Raw genomic sequence first — 27806 nt, 5'->3', positions numbered from 1 at the left:
GGGTGAACAAAATAACAGAAACACCAGATGAAAAAGGACTTTAACATTGAAGTAAATCACAATTACACAGGCAGCTACGTAGGCGAGTAATATTAAATTGAATGCCAATTAGCAGTATGTGCCACCTTTAAAAGACCTCTAACAATCACCACTTTTATGTTACAGTTTTCAAAGCAACATGAGGCAAATAACAAAGCTCCAGAACTGTCAGTGCCTGAATTGCAGGAGCATCAGTCAGAAAACTGCAAGATTATTTGATGTGGCAAGGGAGCAGTCTGGAAAATCATGACAGCATATGCCAAACGTGACAAAGTCGAACCGACAGGGATAGACAGACACTTAACAGGATAGTAGCAAAAGCACCGCAAATCTACAGCTTCAAAATATACCACAGAATTGAACCAACACCTCTGTGATACAGTCTTAACAAAAACTGTAGGTCATGAGCTTCACAAAGCTGGTATTCATGGCAGGGTTGAAATCAATCAACCCTGCCGTAAACACCAGCTTAGAAATAGAAGGGCTAACTAAATACAAGGGTGACTTGTTCTCATAGGAGAACCATTCTTGCCTGTAGGTGGAAACCTTTTCGAAGGTTAGCCTTAGAATCCTCTCAGAGGTATTCATCTAGAACCCTTACTAAATGGTTCTAGAACTCACAGTAAATGGTTACATCTGGAAAGCTCTAGGAGGGGTTCAGCAAAGAACCCTCACATGTTCTTGAGGTTCTAGGAAGAACCATCCCTCTGGGTTAATTACAGCACCTTGCATATTATGGGCTTGTACCCAGAACCCATCCAGGTGGTTCTGAAACAAACCCATTTCTGGAGTTCCTCTCGGAACCCTTCCAGGGGGTTCTACCTATATCCTTTTATTTTTTACAGGTTCCTCTTTGAACCTTTATATGGGGTTCTATGGTGGTGGATCTGTGCTGGTATGGCAGCCATCTACTGGGTGTCATTAGGTGTGATGATTGCTCTGCAGGGTAGTAGAACAGCCACAGAATATGAGACCATTTTATAGGACCAGCAGCACCGTAGGGTGCAAACACAGTTCCCTCATGATGTTCCCATATTCCAAGATGATAATGCCCCCACACACACTGCTAAACAAATTCAAGATGAAACAGGGTTCTCTACGCATCTTCCAGCAAAATGCGGCTGAACCAGGTGCTTCTCAGCTCGAGGACAGCAAACTTCCAGAAAACAAAAGGGACTGGAGCACACCGACTGATTCACAGCCTTTAATTGTGCAAACAGACAGCACAATTAAAGGCTGTGAATCAATCGGTCCACTACACACAGTTCAGGATGCAGGAGGACAGCAGGACAAGGACTGAAGCTGATCTGAAGGCAACAGGTGGCCCTACTCCTTATTACACACTTGATATTTATATAGTAGTTAGCCGTTTGTTATTTTGTCCACACCCTTGTATATGCTTGCGGATACAGATGCAAGGTCACATGCGGGGAGAAACGAAGAGCGACACACACACACGCACGCACACACACAGCCTCATCGCTCAGATTTGGAGTCCATTTCATTTTCATTAAGTCAGTTCAGAGCAAGAGCCCGGATTCAATTTGAGAATGTAAAATGACTGCCCCGTGATTCTCTGATGAGGGCTCTGCAATGTACCGACTTGAAATCTGACTCATCCTCTGACTTGAAGCAGTTCAAATGAAATTGACCCTATCTGTGTTACAACTCATCTAGTGAGTGGGTACAGTGTGTGTGTGTGTGTGTGTGTGTGTGTGTGTGTGTGTCCGTACGCAGTAACCCTCAACGGTGTGCTGGTGTTTTATTGCGTTTGCATGTGTGCGCTGAAGGTGTGTGTGTGTGTGTGTGTGCCAACTTGAGTCCCAGAATTCCCTCTCCAGCATCCCTCCAGCTCCGTATCAAAGTCCCCACGCTGTCTTTATTCCCACAAGTTGCATGTGCAGAGGAGCAGCCGGCTGGATGGAAGTGAAGTAATGAGGACCTTTGGTGACAGTCCTGCTGTGTTAAAGAGACCAGCAAGAGTCTCTCTCCCTCTCTCACACACACACAAATCTCTTTTTTTCCTCCTTTTCTCATGCACACATATACATATAATCGTGCAGTGCAGTTTTCTTCCCTCTTTCTGTCATACACACACACACACGCCCCCGCAGATTTCCCATGATGCATGTCCTCAGACGGCCTGTGTTGCCCCAGTTCGAGGCCACCAGTGCTACCAGCTAGCGTTTCCAAGGGTTTTTGAAGGCTGCTGATAAATGATATGTTGTGATGACATTTTGTATCTTTACCAGAGTGGAAAAGCCTCTGAAATAGCACTGAGACCATCACGGGACACTAAATCTCTCCATTGAAAGTCATATTAATTCAATTCTTTTAGGTGGTGTAGCCTCCATCATATCAAAGATAGGACAACGCTGCCTGGATGATATAAGATTCCTAAAAGAAGGCCAATACGGACATCTTTGATGGAACTGCCTTGCTGCATGTTACATCATTAATACACCTAAAAGCTTCTGACAAATGGGATATCGGGACGGAGGGGATTCAAAGTAAGAGACGGAGAGAGAAAACGAGACGGAGGAGGACAGAAAGAGTGAGAGAGAGAGAGAGACCAAAGCGGTCCTGATATCTCCGTGCCGCTTCAGAACTCCTTTTCCTTTAACCCGCCCTCCAGACTCCCTTCACCTCCCTCCCCTCCCCGCCCCTCTTTCCCTCCTCCCCAACCACCCGCCGACTCTCTCCGCTTGGCCCATTAATTCTCCCAGCATGCTTTGGGCCTGTGTGCAGTGGGCGGGTGGCGATGAGAGCACAGAGGGAGACAGAAAGAGAGAGAGAGAGAGAGAGAGTGGGAGAGAGAGAAATGTGGTGTGTGTGCGTTTGTGCTCGCGAGTGGGGAAGAGCTGACAGATCTGGCCCTAGGGTTGTATATGTGTATATGTTGTGTGTGTGTGTGTGTGTGTGTGTGTGTGTGTGTGTAGCTAGGTCTGCAGACAGGGAACGGCACCCAGCAGACCCCCCTCCCCCACTCCCCCTCTCTAACCTGGATGGCTAGCCTGGTGTGTACACAGCAGGCCAGGCAGGCTGAAAATCCTGCTGGGGATCAACAACTCTCAGCAACACTGTGGAGGCTGCAGGCGGAGAAAACACTGAGGATGCACAGAGTGTACAGATAGACTGACACAACACTATAGCACCACTTCAGACCATGCCAATATATCAGGACGGAAAGATCCTTTTATTAAAAACCGATATTGACACCGCAATAGGGGGGATATGATGTAATTTGTGAGATATTTATTGTATGATTCATCAAAGCCACAGGAAAGACCTTAAAGTAACAATCTGTGACATTTTCGTATGAATACGTTTCCGTTCTGCGCCACCTACAGAAACTCGAACGGCGTCAAAGGGAAATCCGAGGAGGAAGACGTCACGGGGGGCCCGCCCACGGCCGTTTGATTGACAGGCGATCTCTGGGAAGAGCGGTGCAGAGACACCACCGCGCTGAGCGCCAAAGATGGAGACTGAATTAAAAAAAAAAAACAACTGGTGGGTTACCACCAGTTGCAACCGCTTGATTGGATCCCACACGAGTTTGTATGAATGTTTTCTTCTCCTCCTCCTCCGTTTTAGTGTCCCATGATGGTCTAAATGTTGTTTCAGAGGCGTTTCCACCCTGACAGTAGTCTAATTCTGGGGGAAACACTCAATATTTGTGATATTTTGCAATGTTTTGGCATGAAAATGGAAAAATTTAAACATATTAAATATCGGAACAAAATAGCAGCTATTGGCAGCTTCAATCAAAAAATATCAGTATGATCAGTATTAATACTCATATTGGTCGACCCTATCCTGAAGCACTGCTTTTCATAGTTTTCAACAGTGTGTCTTTTCCCATGCTTTTCTGTCTGTCTGCACTACAGCTACATACTAAAGTAGAAGCCATTTCTGGGTTTTGCTTTGTGTGATTACAGACTATTACTACTAGACTATGACTAGTCCAACAATATGGGTAGACAGTCTTTCAACCACGGGACCCAAGTTCAAACCCCCCCAGGTCAGCCAGCATCCTGCTGAAGTGTCCTTGAGCAAAACACTAGCTCCCTACCAGCCCCAGGCTGCTGTTCTGTAGCTGATGATGACCTCTGACCTCTCTGGAGGGTTTGTTTGTTTGTTTGTTTATTTAGATCCCCATTAGCTACTGTATTGTATAACAGTAGCTACTCATCCTGGGGTCTCCATTAGCATTTTTAACAATACTTCAATAACAGAAAATACATCAGTACACATCCGTAACATTCATACTCACAATAAGACTCAATACATAACACAACCACTAAGACACACAACAACAAACACCAACTCAAAGCCTGTCTAATATATACGATAGCTCTATATAATAATTTCATCTCTTGAGTAATTGAGAAAAAGAAATCACTTGGCAACTCATCCACTAGATCACAAATAAAAGTGGGATGGATAGCTCAAAAACAAAGTCATATAATATTCTACACTATTGCTTGTGTAAACAAATACAATCTTAACTTTTTGTGAAAACATGCCGTATTACTTTCTGAAATCAAAAAACTTGGTAATGAATTCCATGGCACCATTGCTCGATAATGAACTGTTGTCTGTATTAAACTAGTTCTACACGGAGGCAACAGAAAACGACCCTCTGATGACTGCCGAGTAGAATAATGATGTCTGTCTGGAAAAAATGAGAGGTTACTATAAAGTATTTCTGGGGTTTTAGTGATGATGATATCTTAATAAAGCGCACTAGAGAATAATGCAGCCTGCTTTTTACACTTAACGAAGCCAAATGATTATACATTGTACTTACTCTTGTTCGACATGGGCGGGGAAGAGCAATGCGAGCTGCTTTGGGTGGGGGAAGTGAAAAGAGAATTTCCCTGCAGCAATCAATAAACGATTACATTATTATTCACATTGGTAAGTGCATCCATAGTCTCCACACTGTGCATGATTTTATTCTTGTAGAAAAGTTATGCTGGTATAGCCAGGGTTTTGACTCCTGTTGAGTTCATGTCAAGTGGCGTTCAGTGTTGCATTTCCGACTATTGACTTCTTATTGGTGAAAGAGCAAGGTGACAGAGAAACTGTTATTTCTGCTGTGGCGGTGCAGACTGTATAGAAAGCCCCGTCTGTATAGAGCCAACAGCTTAACTGAGGATCAGAGGAACATGCGATACAGACTTTCACAGCAGTATGGTTACTCATTTGCATAAGCCCAACAGACACACACACACACACAAGCACCCACACACAGAGCTGAGAACTCATGAACAGTATGGATGGACTCATTTCTTGCTCAAAATATGCAGTTAAAAGTCCATCTTCCGTTAGGCCCGATGTGCCTGAAAGACACAGTACTAGCATCTCGGATGAATCAATGACTGCGTTTGCATGCGTATTAATATTCTGAATATGGTGCATATCCTGAATAAGGGCATATTCTCAATAAAGTGTTTACATGGCCTGTAAATATCCTGATTATAAATATTCCTGTATACATTAGATTCCAAATATGAGTTGCCAGAATACTTTCATATTCTGAATATTAACTGAATATTAATGTGCATGCAGACGCCGGTCAGTGTGAGCTGACTGCAGATGTATATGAAGAGAGGAGCTGATATCAACCTGCAAGACTTGCAGTAAATCAAGTGGAACACTCTTTACTTTTGCCTTATTTTTTCCTGCAAATTCGGAGAACTGAATTCTATAGGTCCACAGGATTTCTGTTAAATTAATAAATATAATACTATTCAAATTCAGGCTATTCGCATCATCTTGCAACCTTTTATTTCATGATGTGTCAACTCATGTTCTATAGTATCTATCTAGTATGTTCTCAGTATCTATAATCCTCCAATCCAGATGCCTTTTCCCTCTTACTTTGAAAAATGCTTGTGAATAATCCACCAAGTAATCACTTACTTTTTCACAAGTATATGTCATCTGATTACTATGGCTTTTACAGTACCTTTAAGGGATGGCATTTACCATTGGAATCAAATTACTCTAATTCTGTGTATTCCGTAACACCCTCTACTCCTCCACAGCAGCTTAGAGAAAGTAACTGTAGCCCTTTGTTTACCTCAATCTCTGGAGAACAGAGTTGGCAGTGTCCAGAACACTGAAAAGTATTAAAATATCTGTTCAAAATATGAAAAGTACATGCACACATATTCAAAAATACTCTTTTTTTATCTCTAATTTGCATATATCAACAGGGACAATAAAACATCCTTCTCTCACTTAATCAATGTTGGTATGGAAGTAAAGAAAATGATAGCTTACTATTGGAAGTTGTGAGTCATCTTAAGACCTTTTCCTTATCAAGAAGCCATTGTTTTGTAGATAAAATCATCAATGTTTTTGAAATACTGACTGATGAATTTCAGGTAGCAATATTTTTCCACAATGGATGTACTGTGCTTTGGAATGAAACCTTGTATTTTTTTGGTCATTAGGCCAGGTGGGTAGTGCAGCTGCTTCAGAGATCTGAGGTCTATAATCAGCTTTCTAGTTTAACATGGTGGTTCACAAAAATGGCTTGCAGGGGCCTCCGGGTGTCCTTGAGGGGATTCCAGGGGGTTCCCAGCTAAATTAGACATTATTCTGATTTCAACAATATCTCTGCTGCTATAGCCCTACCTGATGAAGGCATAGCCCACTACATCCAGGTGTTTTTTAATGTCTTTTAAATTTCAAACCTACACGAGCGCTTGGGACTTAGATATTTTATGCCACGAGAATAGATTAACATCAAATCTAAAAGCACAACTGCTCTGAGATGGGAGTCCATGAGACAAAATCAAATGGAGTTTTGTTGTATAATACTGTATGTAGCTGCGTGGGAGTCTATGACATGAAAAAGTTTGGGAATACCTGCAGTAGCTGACTTTTGTGTCAGTAGCTGATTTGTGTCTGAGAAATAAACATAATTCTGCACAGTAAGACTTCATTGTCATTGAACTTCTATTTATATTTATTCAATTTATAGCTATGGCGTATACCATTGACTCTCAACCTTTTTCATATCAAGGACCCCTAATTTAGTAGACATTAGGGCCATGGACCCCCATTTGATGAGTTTTTCGTCTCTCTGAGCCAAATCTGGGAATAGTTTATTGCTATATATGATTGTGTCCAGAATTACATGGGTATCTTTATTGTAAGGTGGAGAGATAACAGTGAAACTATGATCCCCTGGAATGCCCTGAAGGACCACTGGTGGTCCCCGAACCCCACATTGAGAACCACTGGCGTATACAATTCAAAAGTGGCTTTGGATATTGCCAAAGATCTTTAGAAAATACCTGTCCACCATGAGCTCCTTGAAATGTCATATCTGTCACTCCAATGTATAAGGTGTGGATCGTGCTTGTATTTCCAACACTAATCGGTTCTTGCAAGCCTAAATTTGTGTTGTGAGTGTATTTTTTCTATGCTTTTGAGCGGTAACATTCTTTGTAACATTTCGAAAAGCTGCACTAGGCAATTTCGCATGTTAGCGGCCCCAAATGGCAGCAAGAGGTAACTGTTTGAATTTTGTTGACTTTCAAAACCTAGAAATCATGGAACAAGCTTTAAACAACTTCAGTAAAGTCAAAGTCAGCGCTCAGAGACAGCTGATTCGGGGACAGTTTTAGATTTCACTATTAAATTTAGTTTGTTACTTCCTGTGGGCGGAGAAGATTTCCTGCCAGTGACCATACCCGACAACAAAAATCAAATTGTAGTAAATAGGGCAAATGTACAGCATCTCATTTAGACAGGATGGGATGCTCTTCTCTACTGCAGCCCCAATTTGGGATTGAGGTTGATAAAAACGGGTGTATTTTTACAAAAATCCCCAAAAATCCCAGTGTAGCTTTAAAATTCACTTGACAGTTGGATGGAAACATACCTAGTGAGAACTAAGGAGTGCATGAAGAGACATGAGGAAGCTGTCCACCCACTGCCTAAATAGGCTTCAGGAATTCAATGGGCTTCTGGAGAGCTTCCACACAGCAGGCCACAGAATCATAACACTGAATGACTGCAGCTATATTCTCTCTCTCTCTTTCTCTCTCACACACACACACACACACACACTAACCCCCCACAGACTAATACATTCTGAATGACCGGAGAGAGGGGTGAGTGGATCATGGATCCTACAGAATACTTGAATCATTCATATCCTTATGGCTCACATGAAACGGCACAGCCAGGGAAAGGCTTTTGTAGTGTTTTCCTTTGGCATCACAGTTCATTTATCAACAGCAGGGCTGGAAGGAGTTCTGAAACATCCTGCTCCAGTAGAAGTATTGTTACCTTGCTGAAATTTTACTTCAGCATAAGTTAAATTGCTGGTGTAAAAATCTACTGAAGTAAAAGTAAAAAGGGAACTCATTTCAAATGTACTTAGTTTTGATCTTTTCCATGCAATTCTAAAAGGAGAGAGGGCAGAGTTCAAACTAGATTCTTCTAATTGGAAAAGTTGGAAATAACAAAATAAAGTGCAGTTAAGTGCAGTGACTGTAAATGGCTTCGCAATTGGCCAATTTAGGCTGGTTCAGTTTATGTAGTTACCAAAAGTGGTAAAAGTAAAATTACTGACTTTAAAAAATAACCAAAAAAGTACAAATGAAAAAAAAAAAGCTCCTAAGTAACAGTAACCCGAGTAAAGGTAATTAGTTACTTCCACCTTTGGTCAACAGTGCCTGAAATACATTTTTTGGCTTACCTGCCAAGGGCTAGTACACTAAAATAATTGACCTGCCAACAATAAATTTTACTGGCCAAAATAATGAATATACATTCTTAATAGAAATGTCACTCTACCTATTTTCAGTGCCATTTAGTGTATAGAACCAGGCATTTTGTGTTCATTTGAAACTATCCTCAGTCACTTGAGGAAATGGATCAAGTCAAGTGAAGCAGAATCCAAATCACCAATAACTATTTTCAAAGTTTGGATTTTTCAAAGTCATTACTTGAACTTCCTTAGTCAATACCATAATAAAAGAAAGAAAGTTGCACACCCTTTACCTCCTTACTGTGTTTTTTAGGACACAGTAGCCACAGTAGGACCCCCATTTGATGAGATTTTGTCTCTCAGACCCAAATCTGAGAACATTTTTATTGCTACATATGATTTTGTCCAGAATTCCATGACTATCTGTATGGCAGGTAGAGAGATAACAGTGAAACTATGATCAAAATAATCATTCTTCTACATTCTCTAATTGTGTAAATGAAATAATGGTGAAGTTTAACAATTCATCAATTTGCTGGGGACCCTGTTGAACCCCCTCAAGGACCCCTGGTGGTCCCCGGACCCCATGTTGAGAACCTCCGACATAGCGCATGTAATGATACTACAAGGAAGCTAATAGATTCAGAGGCACAGCGAACTCACTTCCCTATCAATTAGGCCAAGATTCCAAATTGTGCACTGATCATATAGCAAGTGGAGCTCCTGTCTCCTTGTGAGCACAGCAGGAAAGACTACTAAGTAATTTCATGATGATCTATAATAACGTCATTACAGAAAGGGGCTGTCTTATTGCGGCTCTCATTTGTAGAAATCTCTAACTTAGAGGTTCGGCAAGGGAAGTACGGACAAAATAATAGGAGCTTGCGAAACCCCAAGAGTTTTCACCAATATAGATGTGTCCGATTTTGATATGCGAGGCAACGATTACCTGGGAAGACTTTGAGGAAGAGCTCGGAACAGGTAATACGGGCTGTCGGAGGAGAAGGGGCCGCTTTAGCACTTGTCAGTAAAGAGGTGCCAAGGCTCCCAGCCACGGACTATATATTAGTGCCTCTGTATGTATGTGGGTGGGCTTTCTGGATGATACAGAGCGAGAGAGAAAGCGAGACAGACAGAGGCAGACTGGAGAGCGTGTCTGGGGGATGGAGAGTATGGGTAGGCACAGGGATAGAGGAGGGGGGGTGTTTGTGTGTTCAATATCACGCTCCGTCAGAAGCTGTAATATCTCTTCCATTTCATTAGCCGCTACATGAATAGACTTGACATCAATCAGCGCCCGCTCGGCTGATTGAAAGAGAAGTGCCTCCGCGTCATGGAACATCATGGAGCGTCATGGAGCGGGCCTGCACTTTGTTGCTGCTGATTGAGCGAAGTTAATCTGGAGGGGAATCAGATACATCACACCGCACCTCATGTGCAGAATCTGTAACAAATCCTGTACTAGCAGTGTCGAGATTTTTCTTTATCTTGGTTATCGATATACCTGGATGTCTAACAAAAAAAAAAAAGAACATCTGTTTAGAAACTAGTGGCTTGGTAAATGTGAGAGTGACTCATAACCCTGCCGGATGCCCAGCACTGCTTAGAGCATGTCTTGGCTCAAGAGCAACGCCCAGGTTTCATGTCTTCTCCTGTCCACATCACTGAAAACTCCCTTTTGATACCTAGTGCACACATATGACTCCTGCTGCTATAGCCAATACTTCTTTTACTGCTGCTGCTACCATTACTGCTACTATTACTACTGCTACTACTACTACTACTACTGCTACCATTACTGCTACTATTACTACTTCTACTACTGCTACCATTACTGCTACTATTACTACTGCTACTACTACTACTACTACTGCTACCATTTCTGCTACTATTACTACTTCTACTACTATTGCTACCATTACTGCTACTATTACTAGTTCTACTACTACTACTGCTGCTGCTACCATTACTGCTACTATTACTACTTTTACTACCACTACTGCTGCTGCTACTATTACTGCTACTATTACTACTACTACTGCTATTACTGCTGATTTGACTGCTAATTCCCCTACTACAACTATTACTGCTACCACAAATACTTGTAGTACTAGTAGTAGTACTGCTACCACTACTACTACTGCTACCACTACTGCTTCTACTACCACTGCTACTACTACTGCTGCTACTACTACTAGTTGTACTGCTACTACTACCACTACTACTACTGCTGCTACTGCTACCACTACTAAAACTAAATAATAATAATAATTTGCAGTGCAACTGGTTAGTGCCTCAGCACAAAGACAAACAGGTGAAAAGTTCCACCATACCGATGGAAAGGATAAAAAAAAGGTTCAAGGTTCAAAATAAACCTGTGTGCAAGTGAAGGCCCAAAATCCTGAGCAGTCCAAATCTGCAAAGGAACACCACAAATATGCATACTGAAAACCCAAGTTAGAGCCTATAGAGAACACGATCTCATCCACCAACAGCATTTACTGCCCACTCTGGGTGATGCACAGCTGCCAATTTACTCTCGCTCCACAACAGTGGAGAAATGAACCGTAGCGTTCCCAGCAGCCGGTCCTTACCTGAGTTGACAGTGCCGTCTTTGTCGATGGAGGCCAGCACACAGGGGAGCGGATCGCTGGCTTTCTGCTGGACCTTGTCACTGGTCAGTAGTTTGAGTTGCTGGGACGTAACCGGCGGGAAGCGGTAGAACTGGAAGGTGAAGTAGATGTTATCGGGCCAATCAGGCTTAACACCCGCCGTGGGTATCCTGTCAAAAGACACAGATCAATGATTATTCACAAAATAATCATTGCTCACAGCGCAATATTCAAAAGAAACAAAGGCTGTTTTCCAACTGAATTGCTCCCGTGGGTGACACTTAATATGGTTTTCCAAGCGTGCGCTGTCAGGATGTCAGGCCCGTCACACCCATCGTGCTGCCATCGGGCCCGCGTCAAGCGCAGCGCTGCGCGTGAAAATAAAAAGCGCAAGCCGGTGCGATTTATTACACCGAATGTTATCATTAAACTGGGAAGTGTGATGTTTTTATTACAAAATCTATGTGGAGTGCGGAGTGGCGTGCATATTCCAAAACGGATGGTTGAGAATGTCATTAAAAGCCGGGGAGGGCGAGTCATGATTCAGCGTTGACAATTCCGGGAAACAAAAAATCAAATGTGTATTTTTCGCACGTCTCACCCAAGCCAGTAAGTCAGTTTTACAGCTACTTAAAAGTGAAAAACCAATAATAAAAATGAGTGTTAGGATTTAAGGGGGTAAATCACACCTTAAGGTGGCTATGCACCAGGCGGCTGATTGAGTAGATGCTAACTCAGCATTATACCTTTGATTCATGTTGAGTGGATCGCTTGGCTTCTTATTAAAAACTAAAAGGCGGCATGAAAAGCAGTTATTACATCTGTGGAAGGCAGGGAATCCCATTCTGCTTGTGTGGAGAAGCAGCATACATGTGGCTGTGTGCTAGGTGTTCTTTTCACACAATGGAAGTCGTGTTTTTATCTTTTGGCGACTAGGACTCCTATGGAGAAAAGGAGGAATCTTTCTATGACTTAAAAGAACCTCCTGGTGTTGTGTATTCCTTTTCACACAAACACCACCCTCTGAGTGTGATTTCACACACACACACACATGCACACACACACACATCTAACACAGACTTCAAACTGTGGATGGCCCAAAAAAATTCCCAGAGAGCCAGCCAGCCCTCGATTCGGCACGGAATAAATTAAACACAGAGCAAGATTAGGGACGGGAACAACTGCTTTTTTTTTCTATTTCCCTCTGATGAAGAGATTAGCAATCAATCACTGTGTATTCGATAAGGAGACGAGGAAAAGGCATTTGAAAACAAGCAGGGACTACTGGGAGGCCCCCGCGAGCATGGGCCGGCCATCAGAGCCGGAGATTTCAAAGTGGAATCTAATAAGAGCGTGTGACCTCCCAGTCAATCACACGCTCTGATATTCCACTGTTAAAGACGCCGCCGCGCTCCATCTTCACAGAGGAGCCGGCATTAATATTCATTCTGTAAACAGACAAGATTGATAATTATGGCGCCCGGGTGAGAGGCAGAAATTACACCGCCGATCCGAGGGCTCCCCGCCTGCCGTAAGTGCCGCCGCCGCCGCCGCCCGTGCCCGCCATACCCGTTTGTCATATTTATGAGGTAATTCCGTCAAAGTTTTCCCCCTGACGTCCGGATGTCGCCCAATTTGCGGTGAAGTATATGGTTTCAGGTTGCACTTCAGATTGATTCAGCATTGGAAAGGGAACCAATGAAACCAATGAGTAACCAAAAGCTCTCAGAAAGCAGCAATAAGCAATACAAACATCAACGATTTGTCCAAATGTTTGTGCTAACATGAAGCAATCATAGGCAATCATATGAATAAAAAGTCCATGTTCCTATGCTCTATCGTCAGCTGGATAGTTAGCATGAGCAGTGATAGCCACCATGGCTGAACAGACAAAGAAGAAAAGCAGAAAAAAAAAAATCAAACGCCAAGGAAAAAGACGTCACAGTACTTGACACACTGTTCGATTGACAGGTGATCTTTGGGAAGGGCAGTCAAGCATTAGTCTATTGTGGGTCTATTGTGGGTCTATTGTGGGTCTATTGTGGGTGCCATGACATACAAGTCTCTAACATCTGGGGCACCTTGAGGTGTATCTAGCTAATGGTGTGTTGACTCAGTTCCTCCCACACAGGCAGTAACTGAGTCAACACCCTCACTATTCTAATTTCCATTCCCCACCATTTGCTTTCTTCTGGAAACCAAAGGTAGATCTACCCACTCCTGCAAAGCATGAAAACCACAATCACGAACCCGCAGTTCTCACAACAACAAAACAAAACGACAAGGGGTTGAGCTGAGCACAGAAGAACTCGTGGCAGCGCGGCGGCGGCGGCGAGTCGATGATGAACATGACAGATGTGCGCCGGGTTTATCAAGCCCGCTGACAGCGCTGATGACAAGATGGAAGGACAGAAAGAGGGTGTGCTTCCAGCCATTCTTCGGCGGGCCCCTCCGGTGTCAGGCTGTGACAGAGGGGACGAGTGGCTCCGGGGGTTTTTTTTGTGACGGGCCGCTGACAGGGTGCTATTCAGCCGCGCGGAGATGGGGAAACGCGCGTACGTGTTAGTCTGCAATTGCGAGTCTGCATCTGTGTGCGCTGTGTACTTGACATGTAACTAAAGGATGACTGGCAGGACTTTATGCTCGGTGTAAGTGCATTGAAGTCTTGGCTGCATGTCAAGTAAAAAAAAAAAAAACCATAATAAATAATAAAGAAAAAAAAAGCATAAGGCAGGGGGGCAGTGTCCTTGGCTGTCAACCAAAATGCACAAAGGACATATCCATTCCTGCATACAGTTAAATGGACAGTTGGCTCGGTGTAAAATAAGATGTGGGCAAACTGCTGTCAAATCAAAGACTGCTCTTTTTTTTTTTTGCAGACAACACTTTCAAGACTCTGACATTTCTGAAAACACCAACAAATATCTGTACAGTAACGCCTTTTGAGCGCATAACCTGACATTCCATCTGTCTTGGTATATAGGCCAAATCTATACTGATCTAAATAACATGGGCAAGAACACGGTTCGGTGCGCAAGCTGCTGCTTTCAATCAATATTCACTGCGGAAAGGGCTGTGTACGAACCTGGAAAATGCCAAGAACTGGAACACCAGCAGGTTGCCCGGCAGGGGGTCGGCCTCTTCGCGCTGGGGGTCGAAGTGCACGGGCTCCGTGGGGTCCAGGACTTCGGCCGCTTGCCCGTCGCGGTCCGAGACGTCCGGGAAGCCGGCGGAGTGGAGGTGGGCCAGGGAGCTCCTGGAGCTGACCGGGCAAGAACTAGGGAGGAGAATCCAAAAAGGGGCATGGAAGTCAGAGGAAGGTTCCGGAAGTCACGAGAACGCGTCGTACATTCCCGAGGCTAGAGAGACTTTCTGGGGGAATGCTGTTCTTAATGTTGCAGAAGCGGCGGGGGGTAATGTGTTTAGCTGCTGCACCGGCCTCACTTTGCTGATTTGTGATTGCAAATGAGGCAGAAGCAATGTTCTGAAGGGAGTGCAATCCTGAAATGCCGTTTTTCCCATTTTAGGCCCAGCTCGGGCGCGCTTTGGATCAACTCCATTCCGGTTCAAGATGTTTACGTTCTGGGAGATAACTTCAATTTACTCGCTTCATCCTGCTCAGCTGAACCTGAATTTCAATATATGGGTGGACTTTTCAAAAATCTGGTGAAACAATGATTAGAATAGCATGAGGGTGTCAGCACTATCCGTCAAGCGGTGGCACCGAGAGAATGCTTATGGGGGAGAGAGAGCGGGTGCCAAATCGCTCTCTCAGGATTTTCCAGCATAATTGGCAGTTATCTCTAATCATAGTGGCCACCTGTTTTTCTGAAACCATGGTAACATCCATAACTTCTACTTTCAACGCTGACACCCGAATACTTTGTGCATGATAAATACAGTGCACAGATGGCTGGCTAAAGTGCAAGCACAGGGAAATGAACGATAATGTTTGTGCTTATCGTGACGCTAATACCAATAATGACTATGTCCACTTGGTAAACAGACTAGCCCACAATGTTGTACTCGCGAGAAGAATTAAGCCTTCATCAAACTAATTAGAGCTGGGGCTTTTTACGGCAACAATGGCAAAGACGACATTATCGATTGAGCAAGTTTTCCGCTTTGGCTGTGTCAATTTCATGCTTTGCCTCTCTTCCCCCCCCTCGCGGAAAGTTATATCTCAACTCGGGCCCCGCCGGATTAATATTCAAGCCATTATTTTCATTTCAAAAGGGGTTCCATCAGATATGCGCCGCAACTTAAATTAAACTGAAGTTCTGTAGACTTCATTGTTCTTCTCAATTAAGTGGGTCATTCCACACCAAAAACAGTGAAAAAAAAAAACTGTCTCTGTTTTGGCTCCAAGTGAGGAGGCAGAGATGTTTCAGACCAGTGAACTGAACAGCATCATGTCTGGATCCAAACTCAGGGATTGGGCAACAGTTTCCATGCCAGCCACTTATTTACAGACTCTGTGCTAATGCAATCCCTTGTTTGTGAGTCGCAGCGCCTGTTATTTGCAGGGCACGCCGTCTCATTTGGTGTCCCACCTCAACAGCCTGGCTGCATTACTCACTCACTACTATTATGATGTCCTCTCGAAACTGAATTATTAGCTGGGAAGTAAATTGTAAGCTCAATCCATTGCATTCTCATTGTGTCCAAGTCAAGAGCTATTGCTTACAGCTGGATTTAAGAATGATTTTTTTTTTCAATGACAATGCGAAGACCATTATTGAAAGTGGCATGTAACAGCTGACAAAAAAAGATTTCTTTAAATTGGCTCTGAGCTGAATTCTCCTACCTATCAACTAAACTACTGTACTATCCGGTGCACATGCTGCCAATTAGTGAGACGATCGATCCCTTGGTAGATAGCCAGACAGTGAACAATCGTGGTAATGGGAGACTGCACAAGGCTTCAGACTGAGATACCAGGCCAGATAAAAACAGGAGCATGTTAAAAGCATGTTCAACGCGTCTGCATTCAATAGTGCTTTTAATCACAAGTGTGTAAGAACCATGTCACCTGTAAGTGTGAGCCAGCCGTTCCACTAAAGACCAATTAAACAGCCAAAATATACAAACAAAAAACTATTTCCAGCTGAACATAGCTAATGAAAGTTCTGAAACTATCAATGAGGAGTATATGATAAAGGACACCGGGATATAAAATTTCTAAGGACACAATTTTATTAAGCCTGTCCTGTATTAATCTAAGAGTACACATGCATGTGGGTCAAACCTGCTGTGATCAATTGCAGTAATTTAATGAAAATAAAACCAAGGCTATAGCTCATTCCATTCACATCATTTTAGTGAAACTGCACAATTCATGGCATTTGTCTAAATATGTTTGCCTTACTTTCCAACCCTGACACAAATACTACTGAAAAGAATGTCAATACCGCACATTTTTTAGCTGTATCAAAATGGAATTAATTTTTTTTGAAAAACCCTGCATAATGTGGCAAAAAAGTCAAGACCTCCAATTGCTGTAATGTTTTTAAAGGCCTTAAATTCTTATAATTCAGACTTTTGTTCATGGCAGTAATTTCCGTGTGTGAAAGCAGTAGTAGTGGATCTTTGGTTGGAATGAAAACCCACTGAAAGAGCCTCACCTGGGCACGTTCATTCCCAGAGTGATGACAGGGGCGTGGACGGGGGTGAAGGGCAGCTCCTGCAGCTGGTCTCCGTCATCCTGAGCCGACGGTGACACGTCCCCGCCCGGCTGAAGGTCCATCTCTAGGTGGGCGATGTTGCTGGCGGCCGAGCAGGCCTGGAGCGAAAGGGTTTCGACAGAGATGGGGAACATTATCGGCCAGACGCAGAGAATTTTTACCCAGAGATGAAATACAATACCCATGACTAAGACAGGAGTTACACAGTACCCTATGTACCTTAAAGGTGCTACTGTACCATTAAGCGTTTCTCAACACTCAGACCACATTTCCAATGAACCTAGCTGTTTCCTGTTGTTTGTTTTGAAGAGTAGACGAGTAGATAAGCCAACATCAAGTTCAAACTGCAGTTAGAATAGTGGAACTGGAAAAAGTTGTCTATTACTTGCAAAGTAAAAGCACTTATTTTTGTAAAAACGTCCTTCCGGCACATAAAGCAATCTCCTTTTGTGCCGTAAAGCAATCCAGCAGATTTCCCACCAAATCCAACCTGGTGGCACGCTATGTAAAATGCAGTGTAGAGGCCAATGTTCCTGGTGATGGTCTCGTTTGTTTACGGTAATTATGCAAATGTATCAAAATTATTTAAATTAAGTGGTAATGATTTACTGATTTAAAAAAATGCTACACATGGCAACTTTAAGACCATTTGGGGTATATATATGTATATTAATCTGTTGTTATTATGACTATTGTCAGTTAATTCAAGTGGATGGTGGGTAGGGAAAGGTGGCAGGGAGGGATTCACATTCCACCCATCAGAGTATATACTGTATGTCAGCACCCTATACAAAAAGGCTGTTTGCCTAGTTGAATGATCCTAAAATTGGTAGGATGAAAGTAGAACCATACAAATCAAGAAGCATCTCTACTGGCAAGGGGAAACTGTCAGACAAAAGATTCTACGCTGATGAAGTGGCAATTCCAACAATATTGAAGATGTCACGTCAGATGTCAAAGAAGTTTAGGAAGATGGTTTTAACACTAATCTTAATCTTCCAGTTGGCAGTTCAAGCATGTTGCTATTGATGGTGTGTGAGATACAAAAGAAGTCAAATGTGCAAAAGCAAGACTGACGCTGATGCTAACAGGGTTCAAAGACACCCAACAAGCAGCACTCCAAAAACAATTCTAGCATACTTTCAGTAACGGCCAGCATCAGCCTAAAGCATTTTCGGCATAAGCCTCTATCAGAGTACATACTGTACCACACTTAGCCGAGGTTTTATAATGCTGGTGAAAAGCGACAAATGCCTACACATTAGCTTGGTAAGTGGTCTAAAGATGTAACGATACCAAGTGTGGCGTCTGCTGCAGCAAATGGGCCAGAAAAGGACCTTTAAAGAAGCAGTTCAGCAAGCGTAATTGGCACTTGGGACACGGGGATATTATGTGACAAGTGCAATAGTGTCATCGGGGCTTTCTCGACGCAAGGAAGCCTGCGTGGGACAAAAGAACACGGCTGGAAAACGAGGACGCTAGCAGTGGATTTGTCTCCTTTAATGCATTAATAAAGCGGCTCTCCCGACTCCACAATTACAGTACGAGTACGATTTACTCAAAACCCGGCAGCCCGAGTGCTTATTCAAACCGGGCCTCTCTTTACTGGCTCCTTGTAAATGCAAGTATTGATTATAAAGGCCTATCTCTTAACTTACAAGGCATTATGTGGCCTTGTGCCTCAATTGCGGCTGGGTGCCTCAATACCGCCTCATTATTTAAGCCCAGACTCGAGAACTGTTTATTCAGCACCACCTACAATCTGCCTTAACTCTCAGCTGCAGTCCGTCAATCAATTACTTCTGCAAAATGCCCTGGTATGGGCAAACGTGCACACACACACACACACACACACAAGCTGTGGCCCCGTTTCGCTGTGTTTGCGCTGTCCTGTTTCGATCGCCGTATTTCACTATACTTGTTTTTATCTGTTTTTTGTGTCCCCTGTTTTTCTGTAAAGACCTTTGTGACAAACCTGTTTGTTAAAAACGCTCTATAAATAAACTTGACTTGGAGGCGATACATCACCAGGAGGAAGTGGCAGGGTGTGCCAATGCAATTTTTCAAGCTAAGCAGGGACAGTGTGGCTGGGATAGTGTACAGAGGGAGAGGGATACATAAGAACACAATCACATCATTTCATAGTTTTACTCAAAACGATGCTGTAAAATGGACTTGAACTATGTATTGAAGATTTTGCATTTGGAGTGTTCCGTTTTGCAGTGAGAAGGTGATGTGTTTCAATGAATGACAGAACAGTAATAACTTTCAAAATCAAATAACACAGCCCATTTCTCATTTTGATAATACAAGAAAATTGCATTAACCGCGCCATTGTCATCCTAAGTGATGAGTCAAATGCTAATTACTATGTTTGTGTCTTAATTTTGGGGCATCCTGTTTCATCTGTATCTGTAGTCAACGGAAAGAAAGGAAATAATAATGATAATAATAATAATCTCTAGAGAAATGGTACCTACCTATGGTTCATCTTAACATTTTGTAGTTGTTGGTGGCAAACATTAATCCCCTCTTTGTTGTCATTGACATACACAAGGTTAGGGGGGGGGGGGGTATTAGCACAGGTAATTAGTTGAGGAGAGCTAATGGTGTCATTTTTCCAGTCGAGTGTCTTTAATGTTCTTTGATGTATGGGCGAGGTTCGGCGGAGATGCGTGGCCGTGCTTTACGAGGCCTTCCATCAAACGAGCAGGTAATAACCTTGACCAAAGTCATGCTGCAACATGGCTGCAACATACAGAGCACGATCCGTGTCCCGCCGCCTGTGATCAAACAACCTGTGATATAATAAGGCATCGTGTGGAGGCCCTAGCTTGTGTAAATGGCTGGAAGCAGTAGGTTTACACTGGATTTGAAGCTGGTGCGAAGACATACTGACTTTGAATTTTATAGGCAGGTGTGCTCAAATGTGGCCATGGACAAATGCATATTTGAACAATAAATTCCTCACACTGGTTTTCAATATATGCAAAAAGCAGAGGTGTGGCCAGGTCAACTTTGCCCCTTAGTTAGGGCTGAGCGATTTTGAAAAAATATCTAATTGCGATTATTTTGATTGCAATTGCGATATGATTTGCGATACTAGAGGGAATGATCATTTTTACATCATTATTCTCATTTTCATTGAAAAACGTATTAAAATGATTATGGTGTGATTTTTGCGGGGATCTGTACCAAACAAAGATGTTTTCTTAAGTCTGTAGAATATGATGTGTAGGCCAGGACATCTCTGCAGCATGACAATATTTCATTTAAAATGGTATTTTGACACATATTTCACTTTTAACAAATATTGCACATCCTGCAATTTGAAAATTGCAGTAGGCCATATTGCGATTTTTTTTTTTATTAATTGTTCAGCCCTACCCTTAGTCCCAAGTCGGTTTTTGGGAGTCAAATTGGGAGTCAGTATGGCGGTGTCAACATAACAGTGATGTCACTGAAAGTCATGCATACATTATGTAGGCATGCCATAGCAGTAAAAGTAAATCTTTTAAAAAGTTGTCTTAGATGACAACTTCTACATAAATCCGTAAGAACCCAGTGTAGTTCTTAAAAAGTTAATACTCTTAGTGCTGCTTGTTTGAAAGACTTAAATATATATCAGGTAAGATTCTTTTCTGTTCCAAAGCATAAAATGACCATAATATATCTGCAAGGGGTTGATAGGGTCGTTAATCAATACCAATGACTCTGATGATGATTATTTCAGGTGCTGAGATTTCTGACTTTCATAACTCACTTCACTGCGGTCTTTGTTTTGGAACATCCCCCCGCCTTTTTCCGACTGGAGCAAGGTGCCACAGCGAGCGACCGCCATCACAAAACATTTGGTTCTCAAGCCAGACAAAAAGCAAATGACAAAGCAGTGTAATTGTGCACGATGATATATTACCTCTTCACTAGATGTTTCTGTTGGATTTCTGCTCTAATTAGCTAGCTTACTCCTCTCTGTTGTGAAGATGGGACTTTAATACTTCTGTCAATCACAGGCTACTGTAAGCGGTGCCAGACATGTGTCGATGGTGCAATTCCTTGGTCGCTGATAGGTCGATAAAAGTCATAGATTACTTAATGGCCCTTTAAACCGTTCTTAAGGGGTTCTTTATTGCAGCAAGAGTTTTGCTATATGGTACAAGTCAATAGAACAATTGACTGGTACTACATAGAACCCTTTTTGTTAAGAGTATATACAGTAGCAGGTTTCTGTTGAGTACCATAGAATGTTTTGGGAAACTACTAACTACTTCATAATGAAATACGCTAAATTGTGATCTAGCTACTCTAAAAATGATGCAGTTTGTCACAATACCACTATTATGAAAAGTACCATAATTCTACTATTAAATCCTAATTACATTGGGAAAAATAATCATATCTGAGGGTATAATATCATATGGGAATAGAAGAAAATAGAATAGAATAGAATAGAAACATTAACATGGGGAAAAGAGTCTGATATGACAATGTGTTGCCAAATGTGCAGTGAGTAAAATTTGCTATATATGTGCAAGTAAATCAAGATATGGAAAACTTCTACACATAAGCAGATATAGTTCTAGATATATTGCATATAGCAGATAAGATATTCTGACATTTTTTCTGCAACATGACCCAGTCACAGCAAACTGAACTGCGCCCTCTTTCTAGCCGTATTGTGTTTCTGTTTATATTGTGATCTCCAGTAAGCCTGATCTACAATTCATGGATTACTCCTGCTAAATGATTCATAGCCTAAGCTATCTGGATTTGGAGCATGAGAATTCAGGAGACAGCCACTAAGGCTACTGCTGTCCCTCTGGAATATGAGCAGAAGTCTTTGTTAGCGTGCTGCCGAGGCGTGCAGGTAGGAGGTTTGGCCCGGACGGCTTTGATATGTCCCCAATATCCACTGTGATATCAAAAGTGACTGAAAACAAAACGGCACACCATAAATGTGTGGTTTAAAAAGCCACGCCTGCATGAAAGAATGAGGGCAATGATTTACACATATAGGATATTCCATATTGACCCCCATGCTTTATTCACAGTAAAAGTGGGGACGGGACGATATATCAAAATTCAATATATCGCAATATAAAAATGTGACGATACGTATTGTGGGGCAGAAAAATGAATCGCGATATTAGCTCCATGTTATTCTGCTATGTTAATCAGAAATGAGACGCTTGACCATCACAATTTCACAAGCTCTCCATCCAAATTATATTATTGTCACTTTGTAATGACATTTTTAAATTGTTGTTTACATTCTAGCGAGCCAACGCCATCGCTAGAAAGATTTGTGTCTCAGAAATAAACAGAATTCTGCACAGTCAGACTTTGTTGTCACTGAACTTTTGCTTATTACATCGTATCGTGGTTGTATTGAATCGTGAACCCCATATTGTGTATCGAATCATATGGTGAGATAAGCATATCGTCCCGTCTCTAAAGAAAAGGGAAGCATGCAGTAACCTAGTTCTGATTAGGCAGGCGTTTTATTCCAAGAAGGAGGCAACAGGCTATCTAGCCTAGCTGTAAACAAGAAGAGCAGCTTCTGATAAATGAGTACAACTGATGGGAAAATGTGTGTGCTACATTCAGCAAATACTCCAATAGGGTGGTCAAAAATATCGATACTTCGATAAGTATCGATACTAAAAATTTGAAACAGATACAATACTCATTTGCAACAGTATCGATACCAGCAGTGCTTTCCCTTAATGCAAAATCAAACCTATTATTTCTCTGCCTCCACTAGCCACACACACACACACACACACACACACACACACACACACACCCTGCACCGCTGCCCACAAGCCCCTCCTCTCACTAGTAGCAGTCAGCTGGGTTGTTGCCTCAGTCAGCAAACAATGCTACAGAGTGGTGCCGACGAAGAGGGGGAACAGGTCAAACTTGGCGAAGCACCTTAAGGACCGACCCGCCGGTCTGTATAAAGAATTCATATCGATATTTTCCTGGGTATTGTATGGAAGTTAGAAACTCTAGTATCGTGACAAACCTAACTCCACTGGGAGAGGATGCTTTGCGTTGTTCGATGTGTTTTAAATCACCAGAACACATAAGCAGGAGCAAACACATTCAGAGAAGCATTAAAAAAAAAAAAAAACATTCAGCAGTATGACTTATTCCATGCTATTTTACCACGGCTCCCAAATGTATGCGTCCTTGTGGGTGCGCATGGTCTAAATTAGCAAACACAAGGCTGCTTTCAAAGGCAAAATGACTACGCCTGCTGCTTCTCGGGCAGCAAACACCCACAACTGCGGGGAACAGGTTCCCCTCGCGTCATTTCAGGAAATTATTCAGCAGTTATTAAAATCAGCGCAGTATACGGTATATAGCTGACTTCCTCACTTCTGGCATCCCCTGGCTCCAACAATAAGACTTTGTTCAACATGCAAAAAAGCTTGGGTAGAGCAGGTAAGAATATAAAAATGCATAATATTCTCCCTTGTAATATCTCCACACTATCTGTAATTCGTTGTTATAGACTAGACATATAACTTCAATCAAGACCTCCTTGCAGATCCAGATGGGTGGGGTTTTAGTCACAGAAAAAGTACGCAAAATTGTACCAGTGATTCTCAACCTTTTTCATATCAAGGACCCCTAGTTTAGTCCATATTAGAGCCACGGACCCCCATTTGATGAGATTTTGTCTCTCGGACCCAAATCTGAGAATATTTTTATTGTTAGATATGATTTTGCCCAGAATTCCATGACTATCTGTATCATAGGTAGAGAGATAACAGTGAAACTATGATCAAACAGTCATTCACAGTCATTCTTCTACATTCTCTAACTGTGTTAACTTCTTGTAAATGAAATAATGCTGAAGTCTAACAATTCATCAATTTGCTGGGGACCCCCTGGAACCCCCTCAAGGACCCCTGGTGGTCCCCGGACCCCACGTTGAGAACCACCGCTCTATACTATCTGTAAATTATTGTTATATACTATACATATAACTTGGTTTCAATCAAGTTACCTGCAGAGCTGGGTAAATAGCATTTGCTGATAATTACATTGGTTTTGACCTCCTTGCAGTGCCAGATGGGCGGGGTTTCAGTCACCGAAAAAGTACGCAAAAATGTTTTTCAAATACTTTGCAAAACTTCTGCTGTCATCACTGTATTATCCTCTGTGGCAAACCCCACCCATGAAGAACTCAAAACTCAAAACGAATACCAGGAATTACTTGCAAATATTATTTCACCAAAGTCACACAAGCCATGCATTTTATGTTGAATTTCAAAAACGGGAGTCGATCCTGAGCCGAGGCAGCTAAATGCAAATAAAACATGCCGAACAATGGTTAATAAAAACATCCCCCCGACGAGGCTGATTAAACATATTTTCTCAGAAGGCAAAAAAAAAACAAAACACAAGGTTATGCAGAATATTGGACATCTTAAGAAAAATTGAAGCAGCCTTTGTGCAAAGATTTGAAAAGCAAAGTCAAGGAATAATGTTTCTTTTGATTATGGGGATGAAAAGGAGCAGCTCCGGCACCTCCAGCAGCTCCAAAGACAAAGAGCATGCAGGGCTGGAGTTCAGTTTGGAGGTTGTGTGTGCGCGTGTGTGTGTGTGTGTGTGTGTGTGTGTGTGTGTGTGTGTGTGCGTGTCTCCATGGGTATGAGGCTGGGAGTGTGTGTTTGAACTCTATTCAATGACTGTCTGTACATCCTTGGAGATGTATAAAGATGTACATACTGTGTTGTGTGTGTTGGTAAACATAATGTTTGTGTGTGTGTGTGTGTGTGTGTGTGTGTGTGTGTTTATGTTTGTATGTGTGTGTTCACATTCCTGTCCTTGTGTGTGCATGCATCTACATCTCCCTGTGCCTCTGCTTGTGTATTTTCCTCGGTGTGTGTGTGTGTGTGTGTGAGTGTAAAAGTGTGTGTGTGTGTGTGTGTGTGTTTTGTGTGCGTGTGTGTGTGGGTGAAGGTACGGGGGTGGAAATCTTACGACATGTGACAGCTGGTGGGCCGATGCCAACGGGGAAGGATGGAGCAGAGAGGGAAACGGCTGTTGCCACGGCAACGCGGAGCTGGAGTGGCTGATGGTCGGGTAGCGTGAAGTAGCTGCCAGCTGAGACAGCGAGAGCTGCAGAGAAACAATGCAAATGAATCACTGTTATTACCATTATCGCTGTTATTATTATTATGAACAACGGGGCCCGGGAATAGACGTTCCGCCGCGGAAACACACGTGCCGTCTCCGATGACAAGCCCGTTTTGTGTTTTTTTTTTTTTTTTTTTTTTTTTAATATGTTAGACCATTACACTGCTTTGGTATGTATATACACCCCCCCCCCATCCTGTGCCCCACACCCACCCACCACCCTCCATCATCCACCCACCACCCTCCATCACCCTCATCCCCCGGCGGGGTAAATTCCAAACCATTCGTCGGCTCCCTTCTTCCTTTCTGAACCACTTTTGACTGGAAAAGAATGTGGCTTGTGATTTGAGAGTCCTCCTTCTTTATAATTGTGGTAACGGTTAAGCAAGGACATATGTGGGCCGATATTGGATTTACATTGAAAGTCGGATATGATCCCAGTTTGTGTCGTCCACCTCTGATACGATGGATATGATGCAGTTTGTTTGATTACATATTTATTGTACTGTGTTTCCCATGTAATCAGTGGTGGAAGAAGTACTCTGATCCTTTACTTAAGTAAAAGTACCAATACAGCAATGTAAAAATACTCCATTACAAGTAAAAGTCCTGCATGAAAAATCCTACTTAAGTAAAAGTACATAAGTATTAGCAGCAAAATGTAGTTAAAGTATTAAAGTAAAAGTAGTGGTTTGGTCCCTCTGACTGATATTTTATTATATATGACATCATTAGATTATTAATACTGAAGCATCAGTGTGTAAGCAGCATGTTACTGTTGTAGCTGCTGGAGGTGAAGCTAGCTTGAACTACTTTATATACAGTTAGCTAGTTTAGTCCAGTGGTTCCCAACCTAGGGTCGGGCCCCTCCGAAGGGTCACCAGATAAATCTGAGGGGTCGTGAGATGATTAATGGGAGAGGAAAGAAGAAAAACAAAGTTTATTGACATGAAACCATGTGAGGTTTAGAGGGAAAAATCACTATTTGGTGGAGCTGTTAACAACTCATAGACATCTGAAATGTGACCCGACTACACACTGCTTTTTGTAAGACGTCAAAAGCCAAAAAGGTTGGAAACCACTGGTTTCATCTTTAACAATGTGTTGTATTTTAAAAGCTTGTTATATTATCCATTGTGGCAAATCTCCATCTGAAAAGTAACTAAAGCTGTCAAATAAATGTAGTGGAGTAGCAAGTACAATATTTCCCTCTGAAATGTAGTGGAGTGGAAGTATAAAGTAGCATCAAATGGAAATACTCAAAAGTACAAGTATCTCAAAATTGTACTTAAGTATAGTACTTGAGTAAATGTACTTAGTTACTTTCCACCACTGCATGTAATCACAGCCAATGGTTTTGCGAGACCTGGAACTAGTGATGGGACGATATATATCGAAATTCAATACATAGCGATACAAAAACGTGACAATACGTATTGTGGGGCAGAAAAACATCTTTGTGGAGCGCTTCAGCACAGGAGTTTGTGGTAAGTTGTTTAGATATTAGATATCAGCTGTTTTAGATATTCAAAACGGGCTGTTTTGGTTCCCCTCGGTTAAATCTGTTTTCATCTGAAAAACATTTCAGACCATCTTGAGCACTGAATAGTATTTTAAAAAGCTTCCCAGGTAGATGCATCCCGGCAAATATGAGGTGTGCATACCGCTACATTAACATTACGGCACAAAACACACAGCGTAAAGTTAGCATTAACTGCTGACTGAAGGGCGAGTTAAAGTAAAAATCACTCTAAATGTAATTTGGATGGAGCGTTCTGTGGCGTTCATTTGCCAGGTTGAGGAGAGGCAGACTGAAAGCGAGGGAAGAACAGAGAGAGGAGAAGAAGTGGCCGGCGTCTCTGTCACAGCTGTGACATCTGTCTACAATGAGACAGGGATTTGTGGACCGAGTTGTAAATGTGGGGCATCTGCTCACGTTGCTACTTTTGATTCTCATCTACAACAGAGTCTGCTGCGGATGTGAAGGGCCTTTAATGCCGAAAATAAAGTAGCTTACTGAACAAATAGGGAATTCTTAGCGCTTTATTTTGATACTGAAGCAAGAAAACATGCTGTTTCAGAGGCTTTTCCACCCGCACAATAATAAAATTATGCAGGAAACACTGATTTCTTGTAATTGTTTGGCATGAAAGTACACTTGTGATTTGACAGTTGCTTATTTTTTAGGATTGTCATGACATGATGCAGGTGTCATGCAGGTGACCTAATGTTACCTTCAATCTTTGGCTTAAAAAGGAAAGCAGAATCGTCCCCTGTGAATTCCTTTGATCTTGGGAGTGTTTAGTCTGAACCGAAGGACATGAACTAGACTCTGCATGAGTTCCCACTTCTGACCAGCAGTTTTCGCATAGCTAATGGTTTCCCAATGATTCCAGACTTTTCAAAGTGACAGGTAACAGGGATTTTAAGGGTAAGGTGACGTCAGTAAACTGCACACAGCACGCTCATGTTTACCGACCCGGCCGGACTGTGATGCTTTATACCAAAAGATACCGAAGAGACGAGAGAGGAAAAAGATTTAACGCTGGTGAGTCACTTCTTGTGTGGAGAAGATTTCCC

General features: G+C 42.4%; 1 protein-coding gene across 1 annotated transcript in view; it reads right to left on the bottom strand.

Moving 5' to 3' along the window:
• nphp4 (nephronophthisis 4) overlaps window positions 1-27806 on the bottom strand; it is a gene marked incomplete at its 3' end in the record, with an annotated part of 121549 nt that overhangs the window by 1659 nt on the left and 92084 nt on the right. Inside the window, exons 12-15 of the mRNA XM_071525074.1 lie at window positions 25071-25208; window positions 17013-17170; window positions 14474-14665; window positions 11371-11558 (exon numbers count right to left, since the gene is read on the bottom strand). Of these exons, the coding sequence (XP_071381175.1) occupies window positions 11371-11558; window positions 14474-14665; window positions 17013-17170; window positions 25071-25208 (676 nt within the window). The remainder of the gene's footprint in view (window positions 1-11370; window positions 11559-14473; window positions 14666-17012; window positions 17171-25070; window positions 25209-27806) is intronic.

The sequence above is a fragment of the Centroberyx affinis genome, unplaced genomic scaffold (assembly GCF_046629955.1).
Source record: "Centroberyx affinis isolate AG114_WGS23_722 - 3 ecotype Tasmania unplaced genomic scaffold, CSIRO-AGI_Caff_v1 ptg001262l_1, whole genome shotgun sequence".
Taxonomy (NCBI): domain Eukaryota; kingdom Metazoa; phylum Chordata; class Actinopteri; order Beryciformes; family Berycidae; genus Centroberyx; species Centroberyx affinis.
The sequence above is the reverse complement of the archived record's forward strand: the minus strand, read 5'-3'. Positions and strand labels throughout refer to the sequence as shown.